General features: G+C 45.5%; 1 protein-coding gene across 1 annotated transcript in view; it reads left to right on the top strand.

The window, feature by feature from the left end:
- Positions 1–12,032, top strand: part of THSD4 (thrombospondin type 1 domain containing 4) — a 561,701-nt gene extending 549,669 nt beyond the window's left edge. The window contains exons 17-18 of the mRNA XM_078079143.1: positions 1,020–1,164; positions 5,412–12,032. Coding sequence (XP_077935269.1) covers positions 1,020–1,164; positions 5,412–5,554 — 288 coding nt within the window. The 3' untranslated portion in view covers positions 5,555–12,032. The remainder of the gene's footprint in view (positions 1–1,019; positions 1,165–5,411) is intronic.
- The last annotated feature ends 4,924 nt before the right edge of the window (positions 12,033–16,956 follow it).

Raw genomic sequence — 16,956 nt, 5'->3', positions numbered from 1 at the left:
TTACCACCGTTCTTCAACCACAGTGGATTAATAGATCTGGACATGGCACATCCGTGGCTGCTGACATCCCCAAACAGAGACAACCACACACATCCAATGAAGCAGTCTCACCACAAAAACAAACAAACCTGCACCTGTTAGGGCCTCTTCTATACCCAACTTCCAATTTACAGGAAATGCAGAGGACAGAGAAAGATGTTAAACTGTACGATGCAGATGCAGTCCGCAAAATCCTGACTATGGGAAACTCTACAGGACAAATGACTCCTTTCCTCTAGATAATAAAGTACAATGGGGAGAAAAGGCAATGGGGGTGAACCTGTGGATTAAAAAGAGTCCTAGGAGTGCCTGGGTGGCTCAGTCAGTTAAGTGGCTGCCTTCGGCTCTGGTTGTGATCCCAGGGTCCTGGGATTGAGCCCCATGTCGGGCTCCTTGCTCAGCGGGAAGCCTGCTTCTCCCTCTGCCTGCCACTTTCCCTGGTTGTGCTCTCTCTCTCTCTGTGTCAAATAAATAAATAAAATAAAATAAAATAAAATAAAATAAAAGAGTCCTAAAAGGCCTGTCGGTCAACTGCAATGTGCAGGCCTGTTGTGGATCCTGATTCAAAAAAGAAAAAAAAAAGGTATTAAAAACTTGAGATTCACAAGAGAAGTGGAAATGGGAACTCTGAATATATTTTTGAAGATAAGGACATGTTGTTAATTTCTAGGTGTAATAATACAACTGTGGTAACTTTTTAAGAGTTTTGTCTTTTAGAGCTACAAACTGAAATATTATAGAAGAACTGATGTGATGTCTAGATTTGCCTCGAAATAGAAGTGGAGTAGACATGGGTGGGGTACGGACAGGACACGGTTGGCCGTGAGCTGATGGTTGTTGATGCTGGTTGATGCATGGGAGTTTGTTTTAGTATTTAGTCTCCTTTCGAAGATGTTTGAAATTTTCCAGTATCTGCCCTTCCAGTGTGCTGAGCTAATGGACGGCCAAAAACCTACCCCTCTCTTTTTGTCACCATGCAGTGTTCCAAGAGCTGCCAGGGCGGCTTCCGGGTCCGCGAAGTGCGCTGCCTGTCAGATGACATGACCCTAAGCAATCTCTGTGACCCTCAGTTGAAACCAGAAGAGAAAGAATCTTGTAACCCTCAGGACTGTGTCCCTGAAGTTGGTAAGTAGGGATTCCTATCTCGGAGAGAAAACAAACCCTTCTTAAACCCCAGCAAGTTCCCTGGTATGAAAATGCCAAGCCCATCCTTGTCTCTCCGTGACCTTGTGCACAGTCGTGGGGCTCAGGGGGTCAAAACACTTTCAGTATGATAAGTTTCATAGTTTAAGATGACTGTCCATAGCTTGGGTGGTGATCCAAGCCACCCTCCAAACTTAAATGCAAATTGACTAAAATGGTAATGATTTCAGAGATTTGGTTCCATTATCTTTAAGGTCGAAGGAGTGAGATTTCAACTTCTAATTGTAGGTGCAAAACAGTGGAAGGAAGAAAATTAATAAGAAAGGTCTAAACCTATTTAGAAAAAAGCGGTTAATAATTAAAAATAAGAAAACCTTGATATAGAACATAATAAGAAATGTGAATGGATAGAGAGACTAACTATTCCTGAATGGGAACACTCAGTACTGTAAAGAGGGGTCGCCTGGCTGGCTCAGTCTGTGGAGCATGAGATTCTTGATCTTGAGGTCATGATTTCAAGCCCCACTTTGGGTGTAGAGATTACTTAAAAAATAAAATCTTTTTAAAAAAATCTGTAAAGAGGTTAAAAGAAGGTTCATGAGGTTCAACATATAATATCCTCAAGTATATTGCCTTATTATATACTTGAACACATTATAAAACACAGAAATTAAAACTATATGCTGAGTCAGGAAGAGACAGGGTTATGGGTGTTATAATACAGAATTCCGATACGAGGGAAGTGAAGTATGATAAAGGCCTAATTTTTTTTAAGACTTTGTTTATTTATTTGAGAGAGAGCGAGAGCAAGAGAGAGCACATGAGCAGGCAGGAGTGGAAGAGGGAGAGAGAAGCAGGCTCCCCGCTGAGCAGGGAGCCCGATGCTGGGCTCAATCCCAGGACCCTGGGATCATGACCTGAGCTGAAGGCAGACGCTTAACTGACTGAGCCACCTAGGCACCCAATAAAGACCTAATGTTAAGGAAGTGGGGAGAGGAGAGACTTCCAGTGCATTCAGATAATCAAAGATCCATTTGAAAAAAACAAAGCAAAACATTTTAAATCTTGCTTTATGCCATATATACATAAATGCCTAAAGGACTAAAGACCTTTGCATAGAAAACACAATGTAAAAATACCAGAAAAGATAGATATTCTTGGGGTTGGTTAAGCCTTCATAAGCTAGACGCAAAACTCAGAGGCCTTATTGCTGAATGTAAAAACATAACATAATAAATTAAAAACTTTTCTCCTGTTAAGGACATTGTAATAGTCAAGGTTCTCTAGAGAGCCAGAACCAATAGGATAGATGGGTGGATGGATGAGTAGATAGATAGATAGATAATAGATAGATGATAGATAGATAATAGATAGATGATGATAGATGATGATAGATGATAGATAGATAAATAGATAGATAGATAGATAGATAGATAGATAGATAGATAGATAGATAGATGATAGAAAAAAATTCATTATGACGAACTGGTTCACATGAACGTAGAAGCGGAGAAGTCCCACAACCTACCAGTCACAAGCTGGAGACTCAAGAAAGCTGCCGGTGTAATTCAATCTGAGTCTTGAAGGCCTGAGAACCAGGGGAGCTGATGGTATAAATTCTGGCCCAAGGGCAGGAGAAGATGACATGAAATGTCCAGCTCAAGCAGTGAGGCAGGAAAGGGACAAATTCCTCCTTCCTCTGTTTGATGTTCTATTCAGGCCCTCAGTGAGTGAGTCCCATCTCCACTGGGGAGGGCCACCTGCTTTACTGGGCCCATCAATTAAAATGCTGACCCCATCCAGAAACACCCTCCCAGACACACCCAGAAATCATGTTTCATTGGGGCTCCCCATCACCCGTACATTTGACACATAAAATTAGCCATCACAGACATCATAACCCAAGTTGGAAGAGAAGAAGAAAGGAAAAGAGAGGGAGAATGAGCAACAATTGTGAGAAAAATGTGAAACATACCTTATTGGAATGTGATACAACCAATATAAGAAGAAAATGTCCAGCCTGGAGCCAGGAGGAAGAAATAGTGAGAGAAGTAGTACAGGCTCCTGCTTGTAACTGAGTGTAATCTTTTTAGAGAACTTTGGCAATATCGCTCAATATATAAAGTATTTGATATCTTTGACTCAGTAACTCCACTTCTAGAAATGTATACTAAAGATAGGCTCCTGGGTGGCTCAGTCGTTAAGCATCTGCCTTCAGCTCGGGTCGTGATCCCAGGGTCCTGGGATCGAGCCCCGCATCGGGCTCCCTGCTTGGCGGGAAGCCTGCTTCTCCCTCTCCCACTCCCCCTGCTTGTGTTTCCTCTCTCGCAGTCTCTCTCCCTGTGTCAAATAAATTAAAAAAATGATATAGACTCTCAAAATTGTACAGATATACATATACACGAAGAATAAGGCTCAGTAAATTGTATAGAATTAATAAATGAAGGAATTGTAGAATTTCTTGTAACTCATAAAAATTAGAAGCAATTATATTTCTACCAGTAGAAGGAAATGGTTAATTATGTTACTGTACACAGGATAGAATTGACATCTTCAAAAGAATGTGGTAAAGCTGTATGTTATGATACATAAATGTATTCAATATATTTGTAATATCAAAAAGCAAGCAGCTAAAATTATGTCAGTTATTTTCCAAGTTAATCTATAAATTCAAGCAATGTTAATCAAAATCTAGACAGGGCTTTTCATAGAAAATCAGACAGACTGTGTCTAAAGTTTACAGCAGAGACCCAATAATAGCCAAGGTAATTTTGGAGGAGGGATGTTGGGAACAATGTTGGGAAATGTATCTTACCATGTATGAGGACATACTGCACAAGGATAGACAAACAAATGGAACAGAATAGAGTGCCCAAAAATAAATCTGAGCATGTTATGGTGCATGATACATGGTCAAGGTTAACAGTATGAATCTGGGGAGGAAACATGAACATTCAGTGCATGGTGATGAGACGATTGTTTATCCATATAGGAAAAAAACAAACTGAATTCCTACTTGTCACCACACACATACACATCAATTCCAGGTGAATTATAAATGTGAGGAGAAATTTTTTTAACTCTTAGAAGAGAATATGGGGAAATATATATATTAGTGTAGGGAAGGATTTTGTAAATGAGAAACACAAATACCAAACCACAAATGAAAATATTATAACATCTGTTAGATTAAAAATACAATCTTTTTAATAAATAACACTGCAGCAAAGTGATGAGAAAAGCCACAGGCGTGGAGAAGATATTTGCAACACATCTAATGAATAAAGGATCAGGATCCATTGTATGTCAAGAATTTCCATGAATCATTTGTTTTAAGTTAACTAAATTAGCAAGTGGTCAAAAGATAGGAAAAGCAATTCATAGAAAAGGAAACTCAAATGGCAAATAAACATATGATGATCTGTTCAACCTCCTTTGGGGGTAAGGTCACATCCACCAGATCAGCAAAAAAATAAAACACGCAGCATAAGCAAAAGAAAGCAAAAGCATTCTGTACAACTGACAAAAGTATAAGTTGTTGCACCCACTTGGGAGAGCAATCTGATGAGAGCCAGTAGATTTGCACATACCTTATGACCCAGCAAGACCCAGAGAGAGCATGTGTAACAGCTGTTTAAAGGGGCAAAGTTTGCAGTCGTAAAAAATTGAAAACCGTCAGTAGAAAATGGATCAATAGGTTGTAGAATGTACGATGGAACACTATTCAGTAATGAAAATGAACTCCCTCGAGCATTCGTTAAACATGAACGAATCACACAAAGTCAACGTTGAGCAAGTTGCCGAGGAAATATACAATCTGCATCATTTCTTTTTTTTTTTTTGAAGTTGAAATGCCACATAGTGATTAGGGTACCAGCATTTACAGTTCAAGTATAAAGACAGGATTGGGGATACTAAACACCACGTGTGGGGCTTGATTCCTCAGGAGTGAGGAGAAAGGGGGAGGTGGTCACGGAGTGAACTCTGGGAATTGTGTCTATGTCGGTGAGCAGCGAGACCACAGTCCATTGAATTATATTCTCTATACCTAACTCTGTTACCATGTTTAAAAGAAAAGAAGAAGAATGGAAGCTCTTGGCCCACCCTACACCTCCCGTAGGTATTAAAGCAGGACCAGGATGGAAAGCCATGTCTCGCGCCCTTTCTCCTCCCACTGGTCCCGGCTGGCTCTGTGCTCAGAGAGTCTTTTCTGTTCTCTGTTGCTGCAGATGAAAACTGCAAGGACAGGTACTACAACTGCAACGTGGTGGTGCAGGCGCGACTCTGCGTCTACAATTACTACAAGACCGCCTGCTGCGCGTCCTGCACTCGCGGGGCCAGCAGGCACGCGGGCTTCCTGGGCAGCAGATAACACCCCCGCGCCGCAGCAGGAGGGCAGGTCCGGGAGGCGGGGAGCAGGGGGGCTGGCCGGCCGCTGCTCCACCGGGGGCTCCCCCTCCCCCCCCCCCCCCCCCCCCCGTGCTGCCAGCCGGCGTAGTCACCACCCCCACCTTCGGGAAAGCGTCCCCGTGGTGCCCCGGAGCCAAGCCACGTTGTCCTTTAGCATCGCCATAAACCGATGATCCCTCCTTGGGAGCCCTGGCGCCTGGTGAGGTGCTCTCTGAAAGCCAAGCGGTGGGGGACGGGGGGGTGCTCGTAGCTCTCCGTCAGCTCCCGTGCTAGCACTTTCTAAGTCAGCAAGTCGGGCCCTCATGCGGCGCTGCCTTGTCCATGGTGCTTCTGGCCTTTTCAATATCGGGGTCCCTGGGAGAGTGGGAAGAGGTGGCTCCCACCCCAGAGCCCCACTAAGCCTTGCTGAGACACCTGCTTCCCACTGTTGCCTCAGCCGGTGGTGCCTATTTGCATACACTCAAAGACATGAGGCTTTTTCCTGCCTCGTGACACAAATATCTCCTGTCAAAGAGTGCTTGATTATTTCGCAGGTGTATTCACAGATACTAGATCAGTAGCGGCGCACAAAGTCCCGGAATGGGAGCCAGGGACTGAATCCTTATCCCCATTTTACTGACAAGGCAACCGAGACTCAACTTAAGGAATTGACCTGCCGGGTATATTCACCTGTTGGGTGGCAGGGTTGAGTCCGACCACACAGCTCGCCTGCCTAGAAGCCTTAGGTCTACAAGATGCAGCTTCATTTCAGACCAAGCGACTGAGAAATTTCCCACTCAGCAATCAAAGCCCAGCTCTAGAAGTCATTCCTCTGGCCAGAGGTCAAGACAGCATCCGCGGCACTCAGTTGTTTCCCACGTCTCTTTCTGTTTATCTCTTCCCCGACAAGGTCCCAGATCCTGGTTACAGGACTCTGTGCAGGTTTTGTTAAACCCCATCCTTAATGGAATTGCCCCTGACACAAGGAAGCCACTGGGGTAGCAAGGTGATGCCTGAAATTCTGATTCCGTTCCCCAGGGGATATGTGCCCCCCAGGGAACTACACACCAGGGGCTCTCCAGCCATGGTGCCTCTCGAGTCTGTGCCCTGGGCTCTCCCACGTCCGCAGCCACCTACCCTGGGCTGGTCGCCACACCTCACCCGGTGGAATGTCTAACCAACCGGTCTCAGCATAAAACCTGTGTTTATATTAGAAAGAGTCTTCCTTTGGTTTTTCCAGTATGATTTATGGATTTCTGTTTGTGATTTCCCATCCCTCCCTCCCACTACGACTCACAACCTCTATCCCACCATCCCAGACTCGAGCACTAAGATCTGCATTCATGCCACTAGCCAGGGAGAGAGGGAGAGGGGCCATGGGCTCCTTCAGTGACAGCCACAGCGGCTGGGTCATCCCCAGTGCCCTTCACCTAACTCTGCATTTCCAGAGGCCTCAGGCTGCAAGGGGGATGCAGTGTGTATTGAAAGGTAAACGATCTGAAAAGTCAATTAAAATGAAAGAATATGTGTGTGTGTGTGTACACGCACACACATATATATACATACAGTTGACCGCTGAACAATGTGGGGGTTCAGGGTGCCAACCACCCCCTGCAGAGTTGAAAATCCATGTATAACTTTTGACTCCCCAAAAAGGTCCTAACAGCCTGCTATTGACTGGAAGCCTTACCAAGGACATAATCAATCAACACATATTTTTATATATCATATGCATTATACAGTGTATTCTTACAATAAAGTAAGCTAGAGAAAAGAGAATGTCATTAAGAAAATCACAAGGAAAAGAAAATACATTTACAGTGCTGTAGGGTATTTATCAGAAAAAAAAATCTCTGTATAAGTGGACCCATGCAGTTCAAACCCATGTCGTTCAAGGGTTTTATATATATATATAAATTTTATATATATATATATTCTTTCACCAATTAAGAAAAATATCAGGCTAAACAAATTGTAAGTTTATAGAAAATCTGTCATATATAGTACCATGGTCCTGGGTCTCTTTTTCTTTTAAAGCAAGCCTGGATTCTTAGTAATAGAGTTTCTTCCATGAGCCCTTTAACCCAAAAATTTGCTAATTTGATGATCACTTGAAGCTTTTGGAAGGAGTAGCTCCAGCCCGATCTGACACACTGTGTTCGGTCCTCGCTACCCTTGGGCTTTCAGAAATTCTATCTGGCCTTTCCATGGGTGTTCTTGAAGCCGGAGAGCTAGGTTCTTGTCTCACGGAGTCGAAGAATGAATCTCTCAGACAAAGGGGAGTGAGTAAAGCGATAGAGTTCTATTAAGCAAGGATACAGAAAAAGCTCTCGGGAGTGAGAGGGGTCCCGCCAGGGTTGTCAACGTGGGCCTCCACTGACGGTCTTTTATTTAAAACTGACCAGGGAGCTTGTGGCCGTATCATTCTTGAGACGTCTTGGTTTGCATAAGGACTTAGTGATAACATCTTTAATGGCTTACTTCTTGTTTAGGATCTGGTTATTCTTCATTGGTCACAGGTGACTGTCATAAAAAAAGAGCCCCCACCCCCACCCCGGACACCCAGGGCAGGGTGGTCTGGTGTGTTCCCTTATCTCTGGTTTCCTTACACCTCCGCATTTTGGGGATTTCTGTGAGCCTGATCCCGTAGCCCCCTACCTATCTCTCCCTACCTAGCCCCTCCTGTCCCTTACTCGTTCTTCTCTTCTTGGAGAGCCCAGCCACCGTTCTGCAAAAGTACAACCATCTCTCCTTCTTCGTACACAGGGTCACTTGTGCAATATGGAAGCTGGCAGAGACCCGCATTCCCATGCCCACCAAGCAAAAAAAAAGACCAGAGAAGCCAAACGGCTGGTTTCTGCCCTGTGCCCTCTCCCTCTCACTACCTACTTTTGCTTTTTGTCACAATAGAAGCATTGCCACATTTGAAGGATTCCTTGGAGGAAGCTTTCTTTACATGCTAGAGGGGGGAAGAAGATCAGTGGGTGGGAGAGCAGAGAAAGACAAATTTCAGCTCACATTGGGGGAAAACCTTCAAGCCATCCAGCCTGCCCAATAGAGGTCTGGGCCACCCTTCATGGGTGACGCTCTGTCCTAAAGGGGGTTTCTTCATCAAGCAGGAGGTGAACATCCTAGGTCCTTCCAACTCGGGATTCGCATGACTGGGCTGGCTCAATACTGGCTTGGCCTCTTTGACATCTCTTTGGTGTCCTGTGGCCCCCAAATATTACCTAACAGTTGTTTAAAAAGGACAGGGATCTTCCCATGAGAATGGCCATCCTGCCAATGGCAGAACTGAATCAGAGCAAAAGGGTTAGTGCCACGTCTTTAGCGGGGAAAAGTACCCAAACTAAGGGTCTTTTTCCTCTTCCAACAAATAGTTGAGCTGTTCTTGGAATACATTCATCTCTGGAAAGGTCATAAATTACGAGGACAGGTGTTTTAATGACTTATTTGTCTTCAAAATCCAGTTTTTGCTAATTTCCTGGTTTCTTACATCAACATCTAAATGCCTTTGTCCTTCACACAACACTTCTGGGAAGGTCCCTCAGTGTTTCCAGTGGTAAAGTTCCTGGAGAGGGTTGGAGGAAAGCTCACCTTCTGACAACTCTCTCCACAGGGATGCCTCTTTCTCCCTTCCTTGGCACCCCCTTATCTTACCCTTTCCTTGTCATGATCTGCCACCTCCTTCTCAACCCCCCTCCATGTTCCCTTAACAGGCCACTTGCAGAGTTGAAAGTTACATTTTAATGCTGTTTTTCTTTCTTCTGTGTCCTGGATTGCCTCATTGCCTGCTCTGGATTTTAAAATTAGATGAATTGAAGGAGTTACCTCTTTTTTCACAAAAGTCAACAAAGCTCCAAACAGAAAGAGTTGGCTGTTCTACTTTCGCTTATTGGAAAAGGAAAGTGTGCCCCTTGCAGCCCAGGCGAAGGTCATTCAGTGCGCTCCAGCCTCCCACCCTCACTGGGACTCGCATTTTCCCCCAGAGGAAAGGAATAGCCTAAGACACAGTAAAGAAAGCTTGTAACCCTGGCCACTAGATGGAGCCGGGAGTCCTCTGAGTACATTAACCGTGCATCTGCAGCAGAGAGAAATCCAGATAATACTAGTACCTTCTTAAACTTTCTTGGTTCTCTCTCGTGTTTAATACAGCCATTTTAGAATTTGAATATTGATTTCCTAATGCAGAAGGCATAAATATAAGTGGCAAAAAAGAAACCTGGCTTTCCTTAAAACAGGCTGAAAAATCAAACCTGGAAGAACCTATCTCAGCCTGGCGGCTGGAGGCCGACATCTGACACTTGCCATATAAAACGTCTTTACTGTGGCTCTGATGGGAAGTTGGACACCTTACTGATGAAACTGGTGGATGACATGAAAGTGGTGACAGTGACAGGTTCAGGATCCAAAGAGATCAGGGAGACTAGACCAAAACCTGGATCTTAGGAATTCACCAGGAAGCAACATGCGTCTACCTTTGGAATTAAAACAAAAACAAAAACAAAACTATACAAATACGGGGTGGAGGAGATATAAGAGTTTCGGTCGACTAAGCTCAATGTGAGTCAAGGAAGTGGGATGGAAGCACTCCCTCCAAACTGCACACAAACACACATATGCACACACACACACACACAAAATGAGGCACTTAGACTACCTAAGGAGAAAACATTGGGGAGAGTCCTGCCACACGGTGGTTGTGATTGCCAGAACCACACTTGAAGAGTATCGATGGTGTGTAGCATTCAGGTGAGCATGCCCAACCCTGAGGAGGGGTGAAGTCAGTTAGAAACGGTGGAGGGGACTTCATGAGAACGTTTAGTCTGGAGAAGAAGAGGTGGGGGGCAGCACTCTGAGATGGCCTAGCACTATGAGAGCAACCCTAAGGCCAGGAGGTAAAAGCTACAGGGAGACAGACTTTAGCTCCTGCAGAAGAACAGACTTTCCACAAGTGAGAGCCCCCCAAAGGTAGAGGGCTTTCCCATCACTGGAGGTCTCAGCAGAGGCCCAATGGCCATTTGACAGGGGTGCTGGAGAAGGGAGTCAAGCACCTAGCTGGGGCAATATGACTTCTAAGGTCCTTCTGAGTCTAGGCTTTGGTGACTCTGTCAGTAGAACAGCTTTGAGTGATTTGCCTCATCTGGGCTACTTCCCACTTCTGTGTCCGCCATTTTGATCCCAGTGTTGCACCCCTCACCGGAGCTGAATGTGGCCTCATATCTCAGAACCACTAGCAACTTGGTCAGAGCTGCCCTGTGGGGTCCTGCTTTTTAGATGAGTAACCCAACATCCCGATGGCTAGTTTCCTGACCAAGGTCACACACTTTAATGGGTAGTACCTTGACTAGACTAAGACCCTCTAAATACCTTCTTTCTTTCTCAACTCACTTGCTTTGCTGCACCTTTACTGGAGCAAAATCATTCTCTCCACCCCGAACCATCCCATACTCCTAGTTCTATTCGGTGGGTAACAGAGTTCCATTGATGTGCTGAGGAAAAGTGCCCAAGAGAGTGGAAACTTCCAGCCAAGTTTCTCGGCATCTTCCTTTGCCTCGGTGAGAGAAAAGCCATTCTGTTACATAAACTAATTTCCAGCTCCTTGACCTCCCAGGTCAGTTTGACAGAAGGATATACTTTGTTATAAGTTATTATTTTGTTCTTTGTAAATACAAGATGTTTATAGGAAATGTGTATTCTGAACTTTATGGGCAGAATGAGTCACTACACCAAAATAGTTCTATTATTTAGAATATGTTAATTTTAAAGGGACCTAATAGGTATTTATTTACATATACAATCCACATTTGTGTAAAATCATTTGATCCTACTAACCCAGCTTCCTGCAAAGTTGCGACACGACGTCCTATTCTAAGTTCATAGTTATGATTTAGTATACTGACTAGCCAAATTCTTTGGGTTTCAAGATCGAATATAAATTACTCTGCTTTTCGACTCGTTCAGGGGCTCTTACTCCTGGCCTTATACCTGAAACAGGTCTGTGTGCATCGCCACCTTTCCATCGTAAATATTATGTTTGCTCATATAATCTGCCCTCTCGTCATCCCCAGTTGGAGAAGGAAATATAAGGGTCTTTCTCATCCCTTCTCTTTGTCTTGCCTCCGTCGTAGAATCACCGACACTAAGTTGCTCGGGAGGCGTGGTCAGAGCAGTGGGTGAGTCAGGGTCCGCTGGCAGGGGCTCTGCTGGGACTGCTGGGGTGGGGGCTCTGGGTTGTCCTGTCACCTACACAGCGAGGAGCAAGGGACCCACTAAATACTCCACTGCCTCCATGTCACCCTTAGAGCGTTAAATTATTGTTTAAGCAGGTCGGGTGGGGGTAGAAGGTGAATTCTGTGAGTAAATGCAGTCTGTTTTCTCTTCAGCAAAAATGACAACTATTTTTGTGTATGACTAATTTATTTTTATGATTGTAAAAATACAATAAACTGGTTAAATGATCCGCTTTGTTAACACGTCTGTGCTTTCTTGGGCCTTATTTCATTTCTACTCACGTTGCTTCAAACGGCCCCCTCTAAAAAGAACTGAGCCCTTTAGAGGTCCATTGGCTTGTCAGACTGGTTCTGAGCGCTCTGCCCAACGTGGGGCCACTTGGAGAACGCAGAACACCTTCCCTACGAAGGACGTTACCTTTAGGCTGCTTTAGCTTTACCTGGTCCTCAACCTGGGCTGTATGTTAGAATCACCTGAAGAGCTTAAGATAAGCTGTTCAGGTGTGCGCACCACCCCCAGGAATGCACTCTTACAGATATTTCCTTAAACCTCCCCAGGAGGCAGGAAAGTTGGGACCCACTGCACCCATTCAGTGTGGCCCCAGTCTCTTCAACCGAATAAAACTTCTTCCAACTCCCCTTGGGCCGGTTTCACCTTGGTCTTGAGTTTAGCCAAGTGTTTGACAAAATCTTTCAGGCTCTTTTGGTGCCTAATAAAGTGAGGCATGACTTAGGTCCTCGTGTCCACTGAAAGCCATTCTGCACTGGAGACAGTCTCAGGTGGAGTCTGTCCTTGACTCCGTCCCGCGCAGTGTTCCATCAGTAACTCTCAGAAACTCATTATTGTGCCTACAGTGGGCTTCCCGGCCCTCCCACCCACCTTCCCTGCCTGGAAAATCTCCACACGGTCTCGTTTGTTTTTGATTGTGGTAAAATTCACATAACCTAAAATTCACTATTTTAACCATTTTGAAGTGTACAGTGCAGTGGTGTTTAGTGCATCCACAGCACGTGCAGCTAATGCTGGAACATTCTCAGGGCCCCCAAAGTCCATTCTTTCTTCAACACCCAAATCAGGGCTGAGGGTTCTTCCCAAATCTTCATAGCAGACCTAGCAAGCTGTAACGTTATCCCCTTCTGGAAACAGAGCATTGAGACGCAGAGTCTCCAGCAAAGCCTTGGTGGCTCGAGGACTCTACAGTTGGCTCCCCATCGAGACAGGCCTGTGTCTCTCCCAGCTCCATCTCTGCGGGGTCTGGCATGTTCTATGGTCCCAGCATCTGTTAGTTCCAGTCTCTCTCCACATCAATTCTGATCAATGGACATAATTGCACAAGCACTGAATGGCGTGCTTAGCTGTTGGTGAAAAAGTGCAACGCTGTGTAGCTTACTCAGGCTCCCTCTGACCAATATGATCGTAGGCTACATTTGAAGATACGCAGCTGCCCCTGAGAGAGAGACAGCAAGCCTGCTCTGTTCTAGGGGTCAGACCCAAGCTGGAACCGTCGGTCTCCCAATTTCATCCACCATCAGGAAAGAATCCAGAGGATGGTGGCCAGGATGGGGGTGGGAGGGACCTGGAGAGGAAACTGTCTTCAACCATCTCCAGATATCTCAGGGACAGCCAGGGACAGACAAGAAACTGGACGCCTCCAGCATATCAGCAGAGAGAAGGGACAGGGAGTCAAACTTGCTTCCCGTAATAGAGACGCTTAACTGGGAAAAGACATTTCAACAGACAGTGAGATACTCAAAAAAGAGTAATCAGCATAGGAAATTTTAAATATGGACTGTATTTAAGATGATGCAATCGAATCCATGTAAAACTTCTTGGATGTGTTGGTAGCGTTTGGTCAAGCAGGAGTATGTGCCTGCTGCAGTATTTAGGGATGAAGGTCACAACGTCTGCAATGCACTTTCATGGAGGTCAGTAAAATTTGTGCGTGCACACGTGTGGAGAGAGAGAATACGTGCAAATAAAGTAAAATGCACTTTGGTATTAGTGAACGGTATGTGGTGTTCATTATACTTTTCCGAGGTTTGAAATTTTCTAAAGTAAAAAGGGGGTGCAGATAAAGAACAAAAAGAGGATAAGGAGAAAAACTCACATTTCGGCCATGTTTTTCACATTTGTCTAATGATTGGGGCACCTGGGTGGCTCAGTCGGTTAAGCGTCCAACTCTTGATTTCAGCTCAGGTCTGATCTAAAGGTCATGAGTTCAAGGCCCACGTGGAACCCCCTTAAAAATTTTTTTTGTTTAATGATAAGAATCACCTGGAGTGCTCATTCAGCCCTCCCCACCAAGGTGTGTGCCTCCCCAGAGGAGAGCACAGCGGTCTGTATGGCAAGCCCATGCCCCAAGTGATCCTTATCATCACTAAGGCTGGGAAACCCCAATTTATTGAGCACCTGCTTTGTGCCAAGCATTATCCAGGTCCTTTACATAATTCAACTTAATCTTCACAGCAACACGTATGCGGCGAGCACTTCATTTTGTGGATAAATAAATTGGGATTCAAAGAGAATAAGTAACCTGACCAAAGACATGGCTATCCAGTGGCAGGGGCTGTCTTGGGTTTTCTTGAAGCCTCATTGTGTACTGGGACTTTTTGTTTGTTTAAGTGATGTGGGGACCCCACCCCCAGATATTCCAGTTGTCTGGGGTGGGGACCAGGCACTGGTGGTTTTAAAGCATTCCCAAGAAATTGTAGCCAGGACCGAGAACCACCGAGGACCACCGAGAAGGGTGTGTCTCACTGTTCAATGTGTATATGAATCACCTGGGATCTTGTTAAATTTAAGGTTCTGAGTCAGTGAATGCTGGGTGGGACCTGAGAGTCTGTATTTCTAGCAAGTACCAGGGTGAAACTGCTGCTTTGAAAATGAGGCATTCAACACTAAGAAAGTTGCAGGTTTTCTTCTTTTTATTGAGAAGTTGAGCACATGACCCCTCAGATTCTTTATAAAAGTCTTCTTTAAAATTCAGATTCTTGGACTTAATCCACCAGTTTACCCCTTCAATCAAGGAAATGTAGAGGCTCTGAAACTCTTTTAAGCCTGTACTCATGTGTCATACGTGATTCAGTTTTTTCAAACAGAAAAAACAGACAACCTGTGTATCATTCAGGCATCCATTGGCCACACGCAAAAGAAAGCCTGACTATCCCGACTCGGGGATTTATTTTTCTTTTACAACAAGAAGTCTGGCTGGCGTTGGTTAGTGACTCAGCAGTTTTGGGGCCAGCTTCTTTGCAATTCTCTTGGCCTCTTCCTCATGGTTACAAGACAGCTTCTCCTGCTCCAGCTATCACATCCATCTTCAGGCGAAGAAGGAGGAAGGACAGTTGCAGGTGCATTGGCCTCCGTGTACTAAGAAAGCTAACACTTTCCCAGAAACCACTCCCATACCCAACAGGCTTCCACTTAGATCTCATTGGCCAAAATGGGTTCCATGGCTGTTCCTACCTACAAAGGAAACTGGGAAGACAGAGAAAGGATTGTCATGATTAGTGTGAACCAGTTACGATCCACCACCGGGTGCTGGACTTACAGCTGCTCTGGGCACAGTTGGGATTCTGTGAGCAGAGACACAGGAGGGGACAAACATGGATGAGACCACCAATGATGGCCTGAGCACTGACTTCTGGACAGGAGCAATCGAAGGTCAAACACCACAGCCTCTGTTCATCTTTGGCCTGTCAAAGAGCTACTCCTTCAAATGGGTTCAGGCCGTCCATCTCCCTCTATGCAACAAGTATTTCTTGGGGCGCCTGGGTGGCTCAGTCAGTTGAGTGTCTGCCTTCCGCTCAGATCATGATCTCAGGGTCCCGGGATCGAGCCCCGCATCGGGCTCCCTACTCAGCAGGGAGTCTGCTTCTCCTTCTCTCTGCTCATGCTCTCCCTTTCTCTCTCAAATAAATAAAAAATATTTTAAAAAATAAACCACAAGTATTTCTTGAGCACACACCGTGTGCCGAGCACCACTTTAGGTACTGGAGACATATGAGTCCTGTGGACCTTACAAATTGCTGTCCATTTGCAGATAGGGAGACCCCCAAAGGAGTCAGATGGAGTGGATGAGCCAGTCTGCTGACACGAGTGGCAAATAAATGGACATCAAATTTGGCTATTTTCTAATAGCTGTCATGGGTGTTGCAGTACAGATCTTCGTAACCAGGCAATTAGGGAACTCACACTTAGCCTCCTCTGGGCGGCATTATTTAATACGTGGAGCCACCTTGACAGCTGGGTACTATTCTCTCCGTTTTACAGCTGGGAAAGCCAAGTCTCACTAGATTAGGAAATTCACTCACAATCACACATTCCTGGTGGCCAAAGAATTCGAACCCGGGTCTGTCTAATCTTCACTGCTGTGTCTGTTCCTCCCCATGGTACTACCCGCTCTGCAAGAATTGCAGAAATCCATGCATAAGACAAAAATTCCCTTTAAAACTAAACTTGGGCCAGAACATATTCCTCGAGCTTGTGGTCCACGTTACAGATGTGGATGACGGTGGCTTCACAAGGGTTCTCGGGCTGGAGGTGGAGAGCCCAAGGACGATGGGCAGCCCACTTCTCTGATACTTACCCACAGACACACACACACCGTTGCCTCCAGGGACAACGCTTCAAGGAACCCCCTGTCCTTCTCTGCCCTGCTTTCACCAGTGTTCTGAGAAAGGCAGAGTCAGTCCTGTCTGGAGGCTGGCCGGGGTGCGAGGGTTGAGAGCAGCGAGACACAAAGGATCAAATCCGCCTGAACTTGATACCCTGCCAGCCTCTCCTCTCACCCGCCCTGAGTCCTGGATGGGCCTGCTGTCTAACTTTTGCTGTCATCTTTGCCCTGTGGTTCCCTTGAGCTCCGACGCAGGGCCCCCTCACACCCAATTTATACTCTCAGGTGATGACCCTGTTTGTCTTATCAATTGCTGAATAACAGACTCCCCCAAAACTCAACGGCTTAAAACCACTCTTTTCCTGTTTCTTACAATTCTGTGGGTCAGGAATTCAATCAGGGCACACCGAGGACAGCTCCTTTCTTCTCCACGTGATGTCCCCGGGGGCTGGATCATCCCAGATGGCTCCTCACGCTTAGCTCTGAAGGCTCAGCTCGCAGGGCAGAGACGGCTTGCCTCGGGTCCTGTATCTGGA

This window comes from Halichoerus grypus, chromosome 8, assembly GCF_964656455.1.
Source record: "Halichoerus grypus chromosome 8, mHalGry1.hap1.1, whole genome shotgun sequence".
In the NCBI taxonomy this organism is placed as follows: domain Eukaryota; kingdom Metazoa; phylum Chordata; class Mammalia; order Carnivora; family Phocidae; genus Halichoerus; species Halichoerus grypus.
The sequence above is the reverse complement of the archived record's forward strand: the minus strand, read 5'-3'. Positions and strand labels throughout refer to the sequence as shown.